Raw genomic sequence first — 21,266 nt, forward strand, 5'->3', positions numbered from 1 at the left:
AAGGAAAAGGTCCAATGAGGGAGATTGGGAACCTGAGGGCTGGCAGTTGTAGACTGCCTTCTCCCCGACGCCTTTTGCATGAGGGAGATGTGCTTTTATTTCAGAGGCTGGCTCGCCACCCTCCCAGTTTTTAATCTTCATTTCTCATCCAGTTTCAGCATCGTAGCAATTCCTCTCAATGACATCAAGAGGGATTTGAAGCCAGCTAATTTAATGCATAGGGTGGCGCTGTGGGTTAAGCCACAGAGCCTAGGAGTTGCCGATCAGAAAGTCAGCGGTTCGAATCCCCGCGACGGGGTGAGTTCCCATCGCTCAGTCCCTGCTCCTGCCAACCTAGCAGTTCGAAAGCACGTCAAAGTGCAAGTAGATAAATAGGTACCGCTCCGGCGGGAAGGTAAACAGCTTTTCCGTGCGCTGCTCTGGCTCGCCAGAAGCGGCTTAGTCCTGCTGGCCACATGACCCGGAAGCTGTACGCCGGCTCCCTCGGCCAGTAAAGCGAGATGAGAGCCGCAACCCCAGAGTCAGCCACGAATGGACCTAACGGTCAGGGGTCCCTTTACCTTTACCTTACGTGGGGCTGCCTTTGAAGGTGACCTGGAAACTGCAACTAATCCAGATTGTGGCAGCTAGACTGGTGACTGGGAGCGGCCGCCGAGGCCACACATTGGCTCCTGGTACGTTTCCAAGCACAATTTAAGTATTGGTGCTGACCTTTAAAGCCCTAAGGGGCCTCGGCCCAGTATACCCGATTCCTGCAACAGCACAGAAATACATGTGTCTTTTGCTGTGCACCAGTTGGCTGACCCGATGGGAGACGTCTGTCACCAACCCGGTGCCCAGAAATCTCCACATAGCCGCGAATGGACCTGTGCCAGTAGCAAAATGCGCCCGGGGGATTTCAGACCCTGACTAGTAGCAATGGTTAAGCCTTCTTCTCCGATCCTCCTTTCAAGTTCTGTAGTTTAACTAAGTGCGGTGTGAAGAAGTCCTCTTTTTTGCCTGCCCAGAATTCTCCCAATATTCAGCTGTTATTCACGGCCTAGGACCCTCGCACCTACGGGACCGCCTCTCCCGGTATGCCCCACGGAGGACCTCAAGGTCCATAAATAGCAACACCCTAGAGGTCCCGGGCCCTAAGGAAGTCAGATTAGCCTCAACCAGAAGCAGGGCCTTTTCAACACTGGCTCCGGCCTGGTGGAACGCTCTGTCTCATGAGACCAGGGCCCCGCGAGATCTGATTTCTTTCCGCAGGGCCTGTAAGACAGAGTTGTTCCGCCAGGCCTTTGGCTTGGAGCCAATTTGATTCCCTCCCCCTCTTTCTTTTTCCTTTCTCCTCCTGTGATGAGGCTGCATTTTAATGTTTCAATATTTTAATGTATTTTAATCTTGTTTTTAAGCTGTATTCATTCAACTTGTTTTTATTATTGCTTGTTAGCCGCCCTGAGCCTTTCCTTGGCTGGGGAGGGCGGGGTATAAATAAAAATTGTTGTTGTTGTTGTTAAATGTCTAGCCCAGGTTTCCCCAAACTTGGGTCTCTGGTTGTTTTTGGACTACAACTCCCATCATCCATAGCTAGCAAGTCAGGGATGATGGGAACTGTAGTCCAAAAACAGCTGGAGACCCAAGTTTGGGGAAACCATGGTCCAGTATCAAGAGCAAGGGAGAAAAACATCTCTATGTGCTTTTTCCATGCCACACATACCGTATTTTTTGCACCATAACACTCACTTTTTTCCTCCTAGAAAGTAAGGGGAAATGTCTGTGCGTGTTATGAAGGGAATGCTTACGGGTGGCATGCCTACAGATTTTCCTCCTCTAAAAACTATGTGCGTGTTATGGTCGGGTGCGTGTTATAGAGCGAAAAATACGGTAATTTTATACAGGGGTCTCCCCACTTACACCCATTAGCCTTGCACACGACTGAGTAGATGATATCTGAAGGCAACCCTGTTTCGGGAAGCTCTTAATGTTTGATGCATTACTGTATTTTAATATTATGTTTGAAGCCGCCCAGAGTGGCTGGGGAAGCCCAGCAAGATGGACATGGTATAAATAATAAATTATTATATATATGGTGAAATAAATGCATTTAAACTGCAAAAAGACACAAGGGTGGCAAAAACGGCCCCAAAAGAGTGGGAAAACTGCAAAAAAAATTGCGCAAACAGCAAGTGATCCCAGGAGCTTCTGCACCACAGAGCTTTGAGGCCTGTGGAGAGTTGGGAGTTTGAGAAAGCAGAAAAAACTTCTGTTTTTTTAAAAGGGGCTCCAGAGGTTTAAAGGGGGTTTAAAGGCTTCTTAAGATGATGTTTCCCCACTATGGGTGACTTCCCGCATGTGTGCAGCACCCCCGGGACGTGGTACCCACAAAACTGAGGAGATGCCGTCTTACTTGTGTTCCCTTTTACTCACATTCCCTCAAAACCATTGGTTTTCAACCAGTGTGCCGTGGCACCCTGAGGTGACTTGGGGAGGGGGCTGCCCTTTCGTTAACAGTGGCAAAAAAACAGTGGGGAAAGAGTTTTGCGTGACTGATTCATCTTCTTATACCAGCTTCATCTTCTTATACCAGCTGCACTGGCTCCCGGTGGAGTATAGGATCAGGTTTAAGGTGCTGCTTTTAACCTTCAAAGCCCTATACGGCCTAGGACCCTCGTACCTACGGGACCGCCTCTCCTGGTATGTCCCACAGAGGACCTTACGGTCTTCCAACAAAAACATCTTGGAGGTCCCGGGCCACAGGGAGGTTAGGCTGGCCTCAACCAGAGCCAGGGCTTTTTCGGCTGTGGCTCCGATCTGGTGGAACGCTCTGTCCCAAGAGAGTAGGGCCCTGCAGGACTTGACATCTTTCCGCAGGGCCTGCAAGACAGAGCTGTTCCGCCAGGCCTTTGACCAAGGCACAGCCTGACTCCCTCCTTTGGCAATCCTCATAGAACTCTAGCCCAATGGTTGCCATTAATCTGATTTGAATTAATTTTATAATGAAATGATTTTAGAAGTGTTTTATCGTTTTACTGTTGTTAGCCGCTCTGAGCCCGGCTTCGGCTGGGGAGGGCGGGATATAAATAAAGTTTTTTATTATTATTATTATTATTATTATTATTATTATTATTATTATTATTAAAATCTTCCCACAGCCAAAAATCCTCCCCAGCTTCAGTAGCTAACAGTTCCTTGGTGTTACACAAAGGGCTTGAGAAACGTAAGATAATAGCAAAGGAGTTTGATGGATGTGTGTGCTCTATATGGAGGGGTATAAAAATAACCCTGAAAGTGTTGAGTGCCTTCTGCATTTCTCTATCCATCTACCCCCGTCATGCCTCTCCCCAATTCTTCCTAGGCAACCCCCTCCCCTTCCCCTTAACAGTCATCCAGCTTTATGGGGACAGGGAGTAGGTTGCAGGAAATAATAAATTATTATTATTATTATTATTATTATTATTATTATTATTATTATTATTATTATTATTTAATTTATTTATTTATACCCCACCCATCTGGCTGAGTTTCCCTAGCCACTCTGGGCGGCTCCCAATCAAGTCTTAAAAACAATACAGCATTAAATATTAAAAACTTCCCTGAACAGGGCTGCCTTCAGATGTCTTTTAAAGATAGGATAGCTGCTTATTTCCTTCACGTCTGAAGGGAGGGCGTTCCACAGGGCGGGCGCCACTATCGAGAAGGCCCTCTGACTGGTTCCCTATAACGTCACTTCTCGCAGCGAGGGAACCGCCAGAAGGCCCTCGGCGCTGGACCTCAGTGTCCGGGCTGAACGATGGGGGTGGAGACGCTCCTTCGGGTATACTGGGCCGAGGCAGTTTAGGGCTTTAAACTGTGCTCGGAAACGTACTGGGAGCCAATGCAGATCTCTCAGGACCAGTGTTATGTGGTCCCGGCGGCCGCTCCCAGTCACCAGTCTAGCTGCCGCTAGGTTGACCGTATCTACATGTATGTGCTGCGCTTTTTGCTTTTCTTCCGTGCGATAACAAGTAGTTCTGCTTCCGATCTTAATCTCGTTCTGCCCTCTCCGTCCCACACCCCTAGCGCACACCATTTTCAGCCAAGGCAGGCTGGGGCTGCGATGTGGCGTTCGTCAGCTCAGCCCCGCACAGCAGCAGCATCGCTCAGGTTCCAGTCGAAAAGGGACAGGGCAGAACAGGGAAATACTCTGCTGACGTGTAACTTGACCCCAGTGTAAGTGGCTTCCGCAGGGGAGCCGCAGAAACAATGTGGTTGGTGGTCAAATGAACCATGGACTCAGAAAGCTTGCTACGGCCCTAAACTACAAAGCCCCCAATGTAACCTTGCACATTTGTGGTTTTCTGTAGGGGAAACATGTTGGGACGAGCGTCATTCATTCTCAGAAATGACAGCCTGTGTACATTAAACTGTGTGAAGTTTCCAGAAGCGGCGGCAAGCCGGTTTGCTTACAGCGGGTGCAAGGACACTCGGAAGAACACTTTCTAAACACACACAGTTTCCAAACTGGACAGAGAGAGACGTTTAGTCTGAACTCTGCTATCGTACTGTGAAGATATGAGGAGAGGGAGTCTGGCAGCTTTTTTGCCGAGCCCGAAGCTTTTAAGTTGAACCTCTTATCAGGACTCCGATTGATTTGTGTACAGTCTGTGACCTACGCTTAAGAACAACGGGAAATACTTCTGTCTGTATTCAAACGTTTCCTGCAATTTGTTTCTTCCACTCCGTGCTAGACTTGGGACTCCTAAGCGCTTGGAAGCCGTGTGGTTTACTTTGCTACAACGGGGCCTGGTACAATGGTACCATCAAGCTTAATCCAGTCCGGGAGTCCATTCGACTCCCGAAACGGTTCGGAAACCAAGGCGCGGCTTCCGATTGGCTGCAGGAGCTTCCTGCACTCAATCGGAAGCCGCGTCGGACGTTTGGCTTCCGGAAAACATTCGCAAACCGGGATACTCGCTTCTGGGTTTGCGGTGTTCGGGAGCCGATTTGTTCAGGAGCCGATTTGTTTGAGAACCAAGGTACCACTGTACTTGGAAGGGTTTGGGGTTGCCTAGAAAAACTCCCAACAGGATGTGGCAAATATCCCAAACCAAACACACACACACACACACACTCCAAGGGCAAATCTTCCCGCTGGTCCGCATGTTGATGGCTGGCACGGTTTCGATCAGTCCCCCCCCAACCCCCCCCCCATGGTGGCCGCAAGGGCTGTCACTCACCAGTTTCCTGGAGGCTGCCTGGATGAGCCGCTGCAAGGTGAAGTTGGCCACCTTGTGGGCTGCCAGGTCGTGAAGCCGCCCTTTCATGTGGGCCTTATAGAAGGAGAGCAAGGCTTTCCGGTCAGACACTTCCAAGACCTTGTCCAGCACCCGGCTGCAAGTGGCGTCCTTCAGAAACACCAGGAGGGGGCTGAGAGAGAAAGATGCCCCCCAGTCAGAGAAGTCCCAGGCCAGTTCACGCTGCTTCCTTAACCACGTCCCCATCCCCCCGACGCCTTGGAAAGTCCCAAAGCCCACCCTCTAGGCCCCCCCAGAGCCAGTAAAAAGGAGGCAAGACAGGAGAAGGGGTAAATTTATTTGTTGGTTTTATTTGCTCCCCATTGGTATTTATTTATTTGATAAAATTATATATATATATATACAGCTTGGTTGTCGTTTTTAAAAAACAAACAAACTCATAGTGGTTTACAGGGGGGAAAACAAGGAAATTCAAAAGCTACAAAACTTTCAAAAGTAACTGGAAGTCAACCACAAACTGAAGAACCGGATTAAAACACAGTGTCGGCACCCTACATTATCTGGGCAGGGTTGCCTGAACAAGACACGCTTTTAGCAGTCCCTGAAAAAAGATACAGAGTTTAGTTTTTAAGTTCATTGTTCTAGCGGAAGGCCGTGACAAACTTGCGGCAACAGCATTAATAACCCACAACGTGCATATGGAAGCTGACATCCACGATGGAAGAGAGAAGATATCAGAGACCCCAACCAGCTTAAAACCATCCTAATTTCAGATTAAACCTCCAAAACAATTTTAAAAGGTGTTTTTCTAACTCCCTTTCCCTGGATATATTTTTGCAGTCGGTGCATAGAGCGCCACTGTGTGTGTGTGTGTGTGTGTGTGTGTGTGTGTGTGTTAGGAAGCTGTCAATGTCACTCAAAAGAAACCAAATCTGCAACCTGCTTCCTTCACCCTTTCTCCCATTTTGTAATCACAATAATCCGTGAGGTAGGTTAGGCTAAGGGAGAGTGATGAGCTCCTAGGTAGGGCTGGCCAATATCTGGTTTTCAACACTGTGACATATCACCAGCGAAACATCGCAATATACTGATACAGTGGTACCTCGGGTTAAGTACTTAATTCGTTCTGGAGGTCCGTTTTTAACCTGAAACTGTTCTTAACCTGAAGCACCACTTTAGGTAATGGGGCCTCCTGCTGCCGCTGCGCCGCTGAAGCACGATTTCTGTTCTCATCCTGAAGCAAAGTTCTTAACCTGAAGCACTATTTCTGGGAAAGCGGAAGCTGTAACCTGAAATGTCTGTAACCCGAGGTACCACTGTGTATCATGATGGCTGAAAGAAGGATGGAGCTTTGTCAAGGCAAACAGGGGAATGTCCTGTCAATTGCGGGCATTTAGGGGTCTAAAATGCATACATTTTTACTTACCTTTAGCATACTGTTACAACAGTTATTTCACAGCACTGATAATTTTTTTAACCAGCACATTTTCTCTAAAATTAAAGAGTTAGCAGCATAGAGATCAAAGGCAAGGTGAGAAAATGCTCCCTAACAATTCAACTACATTGCTGAACAAGGAAAATAAAGCCAATTCTGCGTCACACTTTTCGGTATTTCAAGTATAGAGTTTTAGCTGAATGTGCATATACAGCCCACAACACCAGTTATTTGACTGTTTTGTTCGTTTTCTTTCGTAAACCTGGATAAATTTTAACAGAGGGGGGGGTGGAAAACCTTGTCAAACGAAATTTATATTTTTCGCCAGGAAGATTTGCATTTCGGCGTTCTCCGGCAAGAGAGACGACTTCTGTTTCTGGAGAACGTTGCCGGCCGTACTGAACACGCTTTCGGAAGACACACTCGTCCCCGGGATGGCCAAAAACCTCTTTGCGAGCACCTTCAACATTGGGAAGAACGCCTCATTCGTCTTCCACCACATCAGTGGGGAATCATCAAAGTTCACTCTCGGCATCGCCATGTAGCCTTTCAGCTCTTTTTCTGCTTTCAAGACGGACAGCGGTTCAAATCCATCCCCCGAAAGGTCCTCCTCTTCCTCCAAATCGAAAATTTTCGCCAACCCTTCCTTTTGGGGGGTATCAGGCTGAGCGTCTGGCTCCTCGGACAGGCTGCCAGCGTGCAAATCGGCCATCTTTTGTATGGCCTCCTGCCTGACAGCCTCCGGGGACTCCAAGAAACGCAGGCGAAACCTGGGGTCGCACAATGAGGCCAGGCCCAAAGTGGTCACCATGGGCCCGTTTTCGTACTTTTCCGACAGCGCGCTCAAAATCTCTTGTTTAATGTCCTGCAAGAGCGTGCTGTCTCCCTCCTCGGGCTGGAGACGCTTCTTAATTTGCCTATAGAGAGGAAGAACGGAGGAGGCTGTGACGCAGCTGCTCCCGCTGAGGGTCGTTGTGATGTCTTCCAGGAGGGTCGCCGCAGAGACAAAGTCCTGCACGGCCGAGACGTCGCAGCCTTCCAGCATCAAATGCTTTTTGGACGGGTAATCCATCAGCATCTTGCAAACCGGGAGCTGGTTTTCGAGAAACCTCCGGCAGAGCTTAAGCACGCTCCACCATTTTGTGGGGCAAGCGCTGGGCAGGCTCACTTTCTCCATCTGAAGCAGCTCCTGGGCTTTGCCAAGGTCTCGTCTCATCTTCCAGCTGTGGCAAATGGTGTTCTGCAGGCTTTTCAGCCTGACGATCGCCCTCCGCAGCGGCGTCAGGTTCAAAGCTCGGCCGACGCCGGTGTTGATGTTCTGGGCAAAGCAAGAGATGTACTCCAAGCCCAGCTGCCGGACCGCTTTCAGAATGGCGCCGTTATCGTCCGTCGTGCTGCAAAAGATGTTCTTCACGTCTATGTCCCATTCCGACAACGTGTCTGCCAGCATCTCGCAGAGGTTGTCGGAGGTGTGGTCCTTCAGAAAGTGCTTGCAGCCCAAGAAAGCGTTGATCAGTTTCCACTCGTCGGAAATGAAATGGACAGTCACGGCCAAAAACGGGGTGCCTCCTACCGACGTCCAGCAATCGGTAGTGATGACCAGCTCGCTCTCCTTCACCCGACCAATTTCCCTCCTCATTTTCTCCACCGTGTCGTTGTACAGCGTCGGAACGCCTTTGGTTGCAAAGTATTTTCTGCTGGGCAACTGGTACCTTGGGTTCAGGGTGTTGACCATTTGGATAAATTTTGGGTGGTCTACTATGTTGTAAGACTGCATGCAGGTAGCCAGGTATTCCGTGATGGCCTGGCTACAAGATCGGGGGGTCTCAAAACCGAGCGGCTGAAAATCCAAAAGCGTTTTTTGCCGTTTCCTAGGAATTTCCGCAGTGGTTTTGGCAGGCTCGGAGGCGCTGACCGCTGCTGCTGCTGCTGCACCCGGAGGGTCGTCGGCATTGTTACATGAATGATCGGAAACGCCCGCCGATGAAGACGGCAGCTCCTTAAATTTCTGGGGGTGGTGCAGCTTGAGGTGGCTAGTGAGATTGGTGGTGTTTCCGCCCTTCACCGATACGGAATGCAAACATATTTTACAAATGGCGATATTGTGAACCACCACGCGGTCGCTTTCGTCAGCAGGCAAGCCAAAATGCATCCAAACTGGACTTTTGGTTTTGGGCTTGCCCACCAGATGGTGGTATTCGGGGCGTTCCAAAGTACGTCGATGAGTCATAGTGAACGCAATTAATCTGGGAAAATATTGAACAAAAGTAAAAAATCTAAACTGGACGCACATAATTCTATGGAAATTAACTCAACGATAGCACGCTTCAACAGCACCACTGTGCGGTTTGGGGGACAAATTTAAAATTTATGAAAGTGGTCAATATAGTAAAAATGTTAAACTTGCATGTGACTAACAATTAGTAATTTACTAGTGTCAAGTTGCATCTGCTTCCCCAACAGGGTGAATAAAAATCAATTATTATTAGTATTTTAAATCAGATTATTATTTTCTTTATCGGATATTTTTAAATTAAAATTGAATTTTTTAAAATAAAATGCTTTTGGAGGAAAAAATCTTTCTAAAGATAGTTTTCCAATCAAGTTACATTATAGTCCAAAAGCAATATATTCATCAGGAAATAAGGGTTTTTAAAAAGTTTCTCATGTGTCTTAAAAGTCAGTCATTTTTTTAAAAAAAACGGTTTAACCACATCAGTTAACAAACATGGATACATATGCTAAAATGTTATTGTTTTAGTTAAATAAATGGTTTAAGCTTATTAAGGAAATTATTATCTATTTATCTTTCTCCTTCCAATAAAGTACAGCAGAAAAGTTGTCCAAATATAAGCAGTTAACTTATTAAACCTCACAATAATCTCATAATTATCGGTCTGTGTATTTCTGATAGTATAACCAGATCAGTGATTTTTTATGTAACTGTAAAAACTACTCTACAAATTTATTATTCCAAAAATGAAACTTTCCTCTGGTTGTAGATATTAAGATGATACCAGCAAGAATGAACCATTCAGTAAAAAAAATAAAATGATGTAAATCAAGTCTTACTGACTAGTAATTTAAATCGATTTGATTTAAATCAAATCCACCCTGTTCCCCACTCAGAGGGCCAAGTGAGTAAGTCCCACTATGTTCAACTAAATCTACCATACTTCTACTTTCCCAGGAGTAAGCCCCATTGAATTTAGCAGGGCTTGCTTCTGAGAAGACATGCAATTGCTCACACTGCTTACCAACAAACACCTTCCATATCGTTCTCGCCTCTCAACTACCCAGCCTCCCATTTCAGCACAAGGCAGCCAGATCAACCTTCTTCCCCCCTCCATCTCCCCCCATCGTGACACAGAAGGCCCCCCCAAAAACCCTCGCCCCACCAATCTCTCCCCCTCAATCAAAGGGGGAGACGGAGGGAGGACAAGGAAGCCAAGATATAGCCTCCTTTAAATAAGAATACAGTGGTGCCTCGCAAGACGAAAAGAATCCGTTCTGTGATTCTCTTCATCTAGCGGTTTTTTCGTCTTGCGAAGCAAGCCCATTGACGGATTGACGGATTAGCGCTATTAGCGGCTTATCTGCTGATCGGATCAGCTGATAAGCGGCTTAGCGGCTTAGAAAAAGGGGGGAAAGGGGGGAAAACCCGCAGGAACTCGCAAGACATTGTCGTCTTGCGAAGCAAGCCCATAAGAAATTCGTTTTGCGAAGCACCTCCAAAACGGAAAACTCTTTCGTCTATCGAGTTTTCCGTCTTGTGAGGCATTCGTCTTGCGGGGCACCACTGTAATCATAAAACCTGCCTTTTTAATATGGGAGGGAGCTATTTAAGAGGAACCAACAACGTAAACATGACCAGCAAATAAAAATAAGAACATTTCTCCCCCCCCCCCCTTTTCATTCTCACCGGCGGGGGTGAAAAGGAAGAAAAATGGAGGAGGATAACAACGACGACAAAAGTATAGGGTTGTGTGAACAAATGTGTGAGAAAGCAAAGGGGGTGAGGACAGGGCTGGATTTAGGTTTGATGAGGCCCTAAGCTACTGAAGGAAACAGGGCCCTTTATATGTCCAGCTTTCCTTTGTCGCTGTTTTTTTCTGTTAAATATATGCTATATGGTCATTTACGGACCACATAGGTATCTCAAGCCATTTGCCCATGTTGCCATGCAACCAGTCCGTGCAGAATGTAGGCACCCTCTATATAGAAAGGAGAAAACCAGTGATATTTTAGGGAGCAGGCTAGCAGGCGGGGCCCATGACTTACATCAGGCATAGGCAAACTCAGCCCTCCAGAGGTTTTGGGACTACAACTCCCATCATCCCTGACCACTGGTCCTGTTAGCTAGGGATGATGGGAGTTGTAGTCCCAAAACATCTTGAGGGCAGAGTTTGCCTATGCCTGGCTTACATCAGAGGAGCCTTCATAACATAAAACACAATTGCTGTATGTAGGTTTTGTTTTATACCTTATATTTTGGAAATGTACATTGTTGTTTTTTTCCTTTAAATTTTTTTTGGGGGGGCCCCAAGAGAGTGGGGCCCTAAGCTATAGCTTGTTTAGCTTATACGTAAATCCGGCACTGGGTGAAGGGGAAATTGGGGAGAGATGATGGGTAAGGAGGAGGAAATGGGGAGGGAGACAGGCAATTCCACATATGCTCACAAAGGAAAGAGACAAGGAAGAGGCACCAACATATAGACAAATGCGCACAAAAACAAATGCAGATGGGGAAAGCGTTAGCACAGGGAGACAAAGGCACACATATACAAGAGGGAGGAAGGGAGGAAAGAGGCTTAAACAACAGGGCGTGGGTTTTTGTTTAACTCAGAAGCAGATACCGTATTTTTTGCACCATAACACTCACTTTTTTCCTCCTAGAAAGTAAGGGGAAATGTCTGCGTGTGTTATGGAGCGAATGCCTGCGGGTGGCGGGGGGGATCTGCTGCAGTCGTGAGCAGAGGATCCATGGTTCCCCTTCCTTCCCTCCTCCGTGGTTACAAAGCATGGATCCACATGGATCCTCAGGATTTTTGCATTGGGCTACTCCAAACTCACTGTCAGTTCACATGTCTGTGGTCACAGCATGAACCACAAAAATCATATATCCACTATTTCGTTTAGAATATTTTTTTTCTTGTTTTCCTCCTCTAAAAACTACGTGCGTGTTATGGTCTGGTGCGTGTTATAGAGCGAAAAATACGGTAACCCCCATTCATTCTTTTCACGGGAGAAAGGAAGGGGGGAACAGGAACCCCAGCAAGAAGCCTGGAGCCAAATCAGCTGGCATTTCCCTCAACCACCAACCAGATTGGCACCTATCCTATACAGTGGTCCCTTGGTTCTCAAACACCTTGGTTCTCAAACAACTTGGAACCCAAACACTGCAAGCCCAGAAGTAAGTGTTCCTGTTTGCGAACTTTTTTCGGAAGCCGAACGTGCTCCGTTTTGAGTGTTACACGTCCGCTTTGAGTGCCACACTTCCGTTTTGAGTGTTACGCTGAGGTCTGTCTGTTTTTGCTATTTATTTTGCGTTTTCGCGGCTCTCTTTTTTGTGTGACTGTGTGGAACCCAGTTCAGCTGCTGACTGATTGTGTGACTGCAGTACATTGTTTAGTGCTTTAATTTTATGGAACGATGTTCTCGTTAGATAGTAAAATTCACGTTAAATGGCTGTTTTACAGGTTGTTTTTAGAAGTCTGGAACAGATTAATCCATTTTGCATTACTTTCTATGGGAAAGCGCACCTTGGTTTTGGAACGCTTTGGTTTTGGAACGGACTTCCAGAACGGATCAAGTTTGAGAACCAAGGTACCACTGTACTTAAAGCAAGAAGCGCATGGCGTCCGAGGGCAGTTCTCGGCAGCTGCTTTCGTCAGCGCCTGCTCTTGTGGTTCGCTGTCCCCTGCAGGAGCCAGGGGAGAGGAGAGCCATAAGAGTTAGCAGGGGCTGCAGGAATAGAGAGAAACGTTGGCTGGCTTCCCCCGCATCGCGATTTTTGCATAGCGCACACTGGCGATATATCACAGGGTCCAATATCATGAAACCGTTATCCCAATGCGGACTTCAAACCAGTTTGGGGAGATATAGAGGGCAAGGCCTTCTAACCACTACACCACGCTGTCCAGAGAATAAACAGCGAACAACAGGAGGTACTGGTAGGTAATATTTCGTAGTTGCAATCTGGACAATCACAACATGCCCCTGTAAGTTTACTTCTTTTTAAATGGAGTCCCCGCACGTTTGCTAGAAGGCAGGACACCTCCACTCCAACCCAGCCAGATGGGCAGGGTATGAATAATGAAATGATCATTATGATCTAGTGGGTGCAGCAGTAAAACTGCTCGCATGTTTGCAGAACTAAGCAGGGCCCGGTATGGTTTCAAATTGGAAGGGGGACTACGGGGCGAGATGCCAGAATTGTTAGGAGTTGGACTAGATGATCCTTGCGACCCTTCCAAGTCTACGAATCTGTAATTCTATTATCCTGTGTTCTAAATCCACCCAGAACAGCAGCGGCAGCTTCCAAACGAAATCACAGGCAGGATTTGAAATTTGAGCAACGGGAAGATATATGAACTAGAGGAACATATATTAGATGAAATGCAGAGTATTATGAGGCATACCAAAGAGATGGGTATAAAAACAGCATGGACGGCAAGGTGGGAAGTCAAATTATAAGAGAAATGTGTAACAGATTTGAAATTCATTGGTTGAAGTTATGAAAATCGAATAGAAATCTCTTTAAAAAGGAACAGCAGCAGCAGCTTCCAAGTCTCCTCCCACCATCACCGCCCCCACTGCCCACGGCCAATCAGAGCGCTTACCTCTGCCCAGGAGACACATTGCGGGAGCTCAAGTAGCCAATCATCGAGTGGCACAGCTCTGAGCAGTCCGCTGGCAGCTTCCGGTGCAAGACCTCCAGCGCCACCTGGAGGCAGAGGCTGAAATACTTGTTGGTGATGAAACCTGGGGAGGGAAAGAAGATTTCGGAGGGAGACGTTTAGCTGCTAAACTTCAGCAAGGAGATACTGCAGGTGGGGGCGCCACCCGTCACCCACACCTGACATCCGTGTCCCTTGTTACAACGAGTAAGAAGAGCAGGATGAAAAGTACTACCGTATTTCTCGCTCTATAAGACGCACCAGACCACAAGACGCACCTAGTTTTTGGAGGAGGAAAACAAGAAAAAAAATATTCTGAATCTCAGAAGCCAGAACAGCAAGAGGGATCGCTGCGCAGTGAAAGCAGCAATCCCTCTTGCTGTTCTGGCTTCTGGGATAGCTGCGCAGCCTGCATTCGCTCCATAAGACGCACACACACTTCCCCTTACTTTTTAGGAGGGAAAAAGTGAGTCTTATAGAGTAAAAAATACGGTAAATGAGAATAGTAATAATTGCAATGCAACTAGATAGGATGCCCCAACAGAGCAAAAGGCAAAGCTATGTCGTATAAGAGTACAGCCCATCTCACGCCAACGTTCTTCAGCTCCCTCAAACACGTCTGTTCATTTTTGCAAACGTAATCTGGGGTCTCGTCTTTTAAGACCAAGGTTTTGCACTCTGATCTATGCATGCAGACCATAATAAGGCAAAAAGAGGCCCACAGCAGTGGAACAGACTTAAAATGACTTCACAAAGTAAGTTGGAGACGGGAGGCGAGAAAGGCGGAAGAAAATCACATTTTGGAACGCCCCTTTTCAATCCTGCAATCAGAAACGAGGCACAGGCTCTCTTCCCTTGTGGGTTTTGTGGCTGCTTGTCATGTATGATCTAGCCAAGATTCCTGCGTTGCAGAGGGTTGGACTGGATGACCCTCAGGGGTCCCTTCCAACTTGACGATCAGCAATGAAAGAATGAAAGAACAACGGCCCCTCATCTCTCTCTCCTTTCCCCCAATTGCACTTTCCTTCGCTTATTTGTTTGTTTCGTAACACAAGAAAATCCATAATAAAAAACTGTTTTTTTGAAAAAGAGAGAATTGCACACAGACCCCATCCACAGCAGGGAAGTGGTACAGTCCACTGTATCTCCCCCCAGACCCTCTCCCCCCCCCCCCATTTTCTAAAGCTGATGGAAGTGTCCGTCAGATCCAACAGCCCCTCCTCCCTCCAGGAGTCCCCGGGTTGATCTGGATTCGCATTGGCAGCAGGCGGCGCAGCCTCACTTGGAATGTGCTCCTGAAAGCTCCCTTTGAATTCGCCCAGGAGGGCCTGGAAGGTTTCTGGGACCTCAAATTCCGAAGGCCCATCGCTCTCCAGTTTAGCCTTTTTGGCCCTGGAGAAAGAAGACCCTGGAGGGAGGAGAGAGAAAGAGAAAAATGTTCATGCGAGAGAGAAAAAATTGTCAGGGGAAGGAAGATAGTTGATATTAAAACACCCTCAAGGCCCTCCTTTCCAAGTGTTGCAAATGTTCTCCCCTATATCATCGTTGGAAGGATTGTGATAAACTGAGCACATTTTGTCATTTATGGTGGAAATGCCCTTTTTCCGGAATTTAATGTTGACAGAAATGAAGCACGCCACTAAAAATAAGACTGTTTGCTGTCCAAAATCAAATGCTAATGAATGAATGAATATTTTTGATGATACAAATGTAGATATATTGTCAAAAGAACCAGCCTTACGCACGATCTCGGCAGCTCAAATAATTATTGCAACTCAGCGGAAAGCAGCCCAAAAATCTTACGCCGCATGTTTGGCACCACTCACTCTGGGATATAGCTATAATGGTGAAAATTACACATAATTTTACATCATTTGGCATAACAAATATATCGGAACCATCATTTTTAAGTCAACCATCGTCACAAGCCTGGCAGACTTTGACCCACGCTTGACAATGAAATAATACTAACATTCTTCCTTTAAGTCTCACCTTTTTCATAACTTAATGATTTGCTAGTTACCCCATATGTAACTGTACTTATTCTACACGTCTATGCTAGTTTTATTTATCGCATACAATTTATACACCGCTTTATTGGGGGGGGGAACCAACAATAACCAACCTCACAGTCATCTTAAAAAAGATAAAACGATGAAATTTAAAACAGCAATTTAATACTTTCGAAAAGCTAAAACAATAGACTGAAAACAGGCAAAAATTTGCTTCAACTGGGGAGGCTTGCCGAAACAAAAATGTGTCAAAAGAGTGGGTTGTTTTTTTAAAAAAAAAAACTATTCATTTCCATCTGTTGCTTTAATTTCTCTATCCATTTTTTATACGTTATAAAACAAAATTTAAAAAATGGCATTGATTTTTCGGAGGGTTTGTTTTGCTTAGTTATGACGTTGCATATTTTTCATTTTTGTGCTGCAAACCGCACCGCGATCTTTGGGTGAAGGGTGGGGTATAAAATTAACAGATAAAATAAAATAAATAGCGAGCCTGCACTCACCTGACCCCGGGAGTCCCCGTCCCCCGTCCGACCTGACCCGGACCCCTCCGAGCACCTGCAGCAGCGTCCGCACCACGAAGCTGGCGTGGGTGTCCAGGGCAAAGGTGGGCAGCTCGTCCTGCACGGCCCTCGCCAGCTCCACAACCTGGTCCTCCAGCTCCTCGGCATCCTCCGCTCCCTCCGAAATCAGGACCGGGGCTCTGAGCAGGGCGGCCTCCAGGATGTGAGCCCCGCAGGGGTGGCAGGCGGCCAGGCGCAGAGCCGGAAGGAAGGCCCGTAGCAGGCGGCTCAGGCTGGGCGCAGAGGCGGAAGGGAGGAGGGCCTGGAGGAGCAGAGAGCCGGCTGTGTCCAGGGCCAGAGGGAGGGCCACGGCTTCCGCCTCCACCAGGACGTTGCTGACAAAGAGGGCTGGGGGGGGGATGGAGATAGACAAGGGAACGTCACGTCAGTTCTGTGTCCAGGGCAGCTGTCTGCCAGCTCCATCTGGGACGCAGGATGAGACCCTCCCTGCCCTCAGACTGTCCTGCCAAAGTAGAGCAAGTACTGTTTTAAGGGGAAAGGGGGCAGGCGGGTGGGGGGGACTCCCTAGTCCGGAATGGGGGAACTGTGCCCCCGAAGGACCAGGTGCGCAGCCTGGGAGTCATTTTGGACTCACCGCTGCCCATGGAAGCGCAGGTCAATTATGTGTCCAGGGCAGCTGTCTACCAGCTCCATCTGGGACGCAGGATGAGACCCTCCCTGCCCAAAGACTGTCGCGCCAGAGTGGTGCATGCTCTGGTTATCTCCCACTTGACTACTGAAATGCGCTCTACGTGGGGCTACCTTTGATGGTGACCTGGAAACAACAACTAATCCAGAATGAGGCAGCTAGACTGGTGACTGGGAGTGGCCACTGAGACCACATAACACCGGTCCTGAAAGACTTACATTGACTCCCAGTACGTTTCCGAGCACAATTCAAAGTGTTGGTGTTGACCTTTAAAGCCCTAAACGGCCTTGGTCCAGTATACCTGAAGGAGCGTCTCCACCCCCATCGTTCTACCCGGACACTGAGCTCCAGCTCCGAGGGCCTTCTGGCGGTTCCCTCCCTGCGAGAAGTGAGGTTGCAGGGAACCAGGCAGAGGGACTTCTCAGTGGTGGTGCCTGCCCTGTGGAACACCCTCCCATCAGATGACCCTCCCCCCCCGGCCACCCAGCCCCCGTGAAGGTGAGCCCACCTCCTTCTAAAGGAGCCTGTTCTGCTACTCTGACCTTCAAAAAATTATTTCAAAGCAGCCGTCATCAGGCGTTTCAGACTACAACTCTCATCAGCCCCCCGCCAGTGTGCACTGGCTGCGGCTGATGGGAGTTGTAGTTCCATCACCAGCCTTCCATCCTGGGATGAGGTAGCATTCAGCCGGGTGATATAGAAGAAAGCCAAGCCATTTGTCTCTATGGCAACAGAGCTCGCTCTCTGAAGATGCTATTGATGGTACATAGCTGCAGGGGCAGAGATTGCCTTATCAAAGGAAATACTGTTTTAAGGGGACAGGGGGCAGGCGGGTGTGGGGGACTCCCTGGTCCTGAATGAGGTACAGTGGTGCCTCGCAAGACGAAATTAATTCGTTCCACAAGTTTTTTCTTCTTGCGAGTTTTCCTCTTGAGATGCACGGTTTCCCATAGGAATGCATTGAAAATCAATTAATGCGTTCCTATGGAAACCGCCTTCAGACCAGGTCCGGGGACAGTCTGTCCCCCGACCTCTTCTGAAGGCTGGGGGGGGGACAAGGGCTTTTCTTCCCACCCCCAGCATTTTAAAAAACCCCGGGACAGCGGAGGACTTCTCCGCTGTCCGGGGCGATCTTAAAATGCTGTCGGGCGGCATTTTAAAATCGCCCGGGACAGCGGAGGACTTCTCCGCTGTCCGGGGCGATGTAAAAGCCCCTGGGAAGGCAGGCAGGGGGGACAAAGACTTTTGCCCCCCGCCCGCCTTCAGAAGAGGTCCTGGACCTCTTCTGAAGGCGGGCGGGGGGCGAAAGTCTTTGCTCCCTACCGCCTGCCTTCCAAAGCCGTCCGGGACAGCGGAGAAACGTGCTGCCTTTCTCCGCTCTCCCGGGAAGGCAGGCAGGGGGGAGCAAAGACTTTCGCCCCCCGCCCGCCTTCAGAAGAGGTCCTGGACCTCTTCTGAAGGCGGGCGAGGAGCAAAAGTCTTTGCCCCCCCCCCCGCCTGCCTTCAAAAGCCGTCCGGGACAGCCCCCGCCTGCCTTCAAAAGCCGTCTGGGACAGCGGAGAAACGCGCTGCCTTTCTCCGCTCTCCCGGGAAGGCAGGCAGGGGGGAGCAGGCAGAATCAAAAATACTAGAATTTTAGCAGGCTAGCAAAATAAATGTTGACGACTAGCAACTTGCATGGGCTTATTTACACGGCTGCCCATCAACGCCTCCTGCTCTTAGCTCACATAACCCATCATCACACGCAACCTGCTTCTCCCAAAACATCTCACCTTTCTCCTCATCAGAGTCAAACCCGGATTTCAATGTCTCGTGAGCCCGACGGAAATACTCGGCTGCCGCAGGCTCCAGTTTGGGCAGCGGTTCCCTCTTGCTTTCCTTGGGCCCCCCCTCCTGGGTTGAGGAAGTAGGCTCTCTCTTGTTTTCCTTGGGGGCCTCCTCCTGGGTTGAGGAAGCAGGCTCTCTCTTCTTTTCCTTGGGGGCCTCCTCCTGGGTTAAGGAGGCAGACTCTCTCTTGTTTTCCTTGGGCCGCCCCTCCTTGGATGAGGAGGCAGGCAAGGTTCGTTTCCTCTCTTCCTTCTTCTGGGCTCCTTTTTGTGGTTGGGGAGGGACCCCCATAGCTGCAGGTGAGCGGGGGCGTCTCAACACACAAACCTGTCTGCAGTCAGGAAATCAACAGTTATTTAACTGGGGAGGTTTATCTACTACGCTTGGAGATCAGGCGCAAATTAAAACCCTGGTTAAGATAAAAAGAAGAACTGCAAGTGTGGCCTAGTGGTTAACTGTCAGATCAAGACTAGGGGGGATGAAAAGGTCCGCCATGTGGCCATCTCTCGCCTCAGGGTTGTTATGAAGATGGGGTGAGAGGAAGAAAAAGAGCACATATTCTGCTCTTGAGTTTCTTAGAGGGAGCGGAACGGCGAAGATGAAATCGGTTTTTTAAAATCTCAGAAGTTTCAATTAAAAAAAACCAGATCCAAAGACATTTGGTAAGGGTGAAGAGAAGAAATAAAATGGCATGTGCTCTTGTTGCATCACAGGGCCCCTTTAAGGGCACATTCGCACCACACATTTAAGGCACTATGATACCCCTTTAGGCAGTCATGGCTTCTCCCAAAGGATCCTGGGAGCTGGAGTTTGTTGAGGGTGCTGAGAGCAAACCATTTTCCAGAGGGGGTTTAACAGTCAAACCCTCTTTGACAGGTAGGGTCAGGAATTATAATAATAATAATTATTATTATTATTTATTATCTGTACCCCACCCATCTGGCTGGGTTTCCCAGCAACAGAGTGGCCTCCTAACCATGTTCAGCTCCCTGGACAAACTACACCTCCCAGAATGCTTTGGGAGGGGGAAGCCATGAGTGTTTCAGGGTTAAATGCCTGGTGTGGATATGGCTCGACTATTGCAGAATCACAGAACTGTGTGGAGTTGGAAGGGGACCCCGAGGGTCATCCAGTCCAACCCCATGCCCCGCAACGCAGGAATCTCAACTAGATCATACATGACAGGCGGCCACCCAGCCTCTGTTTAAAGGCCTCCAATGCTATTGCCTGGGAAGTAGATATTTAATTTTTTTTAACTTAATAAAAAGTGATTTAGAAGAAGAAGAAGAAGAAACCTCCACGGAAGGAAAGTCCACCGCCCTATCCCGCCCTAGGAGCACAGTAAACATCACCTGTTGAGCTTCTGACTGCAACGCAGCTGAAAACTCAGGGAGAAAACCATCACTTTAAAAAAAAATAAAATGAATAAAAAAAATAAAAACAACTCAGCATTGATATAATGGGAAGATCAAGGACTCGCCTTCTCCTGCTGCTGCGACCGGGTTTTTAAGCAGCAACGGTGGGCAGCGGCTCGGCGGGGAACAAGCACCCGCCGCCGGCCCTCCTTCCTGAGGGGACACCAGGGCCGGGCAAAAAACGACGCATGGCGCCTGCCAGCTGCCTCCCAGCATGCCCCGCGCGCCGCCCCACCCCGGCCGCCCCCAGCTCGCGGCCCCACAATGCAACGCGGGCAGGAAGCCGGAAGGGAAGGAAGGAGGGCTGCTGCGTCCCAGCATGCCCCGCGCGACGGAGCCCGCCTCCCATCCCAGAATGCCCCGCGCGTCGCTTTTAAACCCCACCCCCACCCCATGACGGGATTCCCAGGCGCTTGCTTTTCCTTTTCCCCGCCCCACTGTGTTGATTGACGGGAGCGGCGCTGGAGGGCGCGCGAGGGAAGGCGCGGTTAGAAACACAATAAGGCAAAATAAACCCAAGAAACCTCTTAATAAAAATACGTTAAAAAAATAAATAAATAGCAGGATTGTCTCAAGCGCACGCGCAGCCAGACATAATCCCAAAGAGAAATGAACCTGTCAATCATTATTTCCTCATACTTATTTATTAAAAATAAAAAAATTCCTTCCAGTAGCACCTTAAAGACCAACTAAGTTAGTTCTTGGTATGAGCTTTCGTGTGCATGCACACTTCTTCAGATACCTGAAGAAGAATTGTATCTTCAGATACCTGTATCTGAAGAAGTGTGCATGCACACGAAAGCTCATACTAAGAACTAACTTAGTTGGTCTTTAAGGTGCTACTGGAAGGAATTTTTTTATTTTGACTATGGCAGACCAACACAGCTACCTATCTGTAACTGGAATTATTTATTAAACTTATGGATCGCTTTTCCCCCCTCCCCTTTCCCAAAAGTAACTCAAAGCAAACCTAAGAGCAGTAAAATAAACAACACGTACCGTGCCTTCATGGATCAATGCCTTGCCATGGCGAAGGGGCTTGAATAACTCAGAGAAGCAATGAGCCATGCCGTGCAGGGCCACCCAAGATGGACAGGTCATAGGGGAGAGTTTTGACCAAACGTGATCCACCTGGAGCAGGAACCAGCGAGCCACTCCAGTATCCCTGCCAAGAAAACCACATGGACAAAGACAACAGGCAATATGATCGCTGCAGATGGTGACAGCAGTCACAAAATTAAAAGACG

The 21,266-nt window shown here is 48.3% G+C and overlaps 1 protein-coding gene across 6 annotated transcripts in view; it reads right to left on the reverse strand.

Annotated features, from left to right (window-relative positions):
* The window catches only part of NOP9 (NOP9 nucleolar protein), a 30,595-nt gene extending 10,220 nt beyond the window's left edge, over positions 1–20,375 (reverse strand). The window contains exons 1-6 of one of the 6 annotated variants that reach the window (XM_083472537.1): positions 19,957–20,375; positions 18,550–18,935; positions 16,069–16,476; positions 14,836–14,961; positions 13,497–13,638; positions 5,202–5,391 (exon numbers count right to left, since the gene is read on the reverse strand). In XM_083472537.1, the coding sequence (XP_083328663.1) occupies positions 5,202–5,391; positions 13,497–13,638; positions 14,836–14,961; positions 16,069–16,476; positions 18,550–18,935; positions 19,957–20,006 (1,302 nt within the window). In that variant the 5' untranslated portion in view covers positions 20,007–20,375. Of the gene's footprint in view, positions 1–5,201; positions 5,392–5,549; positions 8,901–13,496; positions 13,639–14,835; positions 14,962–16,068; positions 16,477–18,549; positions 18,936–19,956 lie in introns of those variants that run through there. The other 5 variants (XM_083472538.1, XM_083472534.1, XM_083472536.1 and 2 more) reach the window with 5 other exon arrangements.
* Between the last annotated feature and the right edge of the window lie 891 nt (positions 20,376–21,266).

Source organism: Podarcis liolepis (genome assembly GCF_965112155.1).
Source record: "Podarcis liolepis genome assembly, chromosome: 13".
Classification (NCBI taxonomy): domain Eukaryota; kingdom Metazoa; phylum Chordata; class Lepidosauria; order Squamata; family Lacertidae; genus Podarcis; species Podarcis liolepis.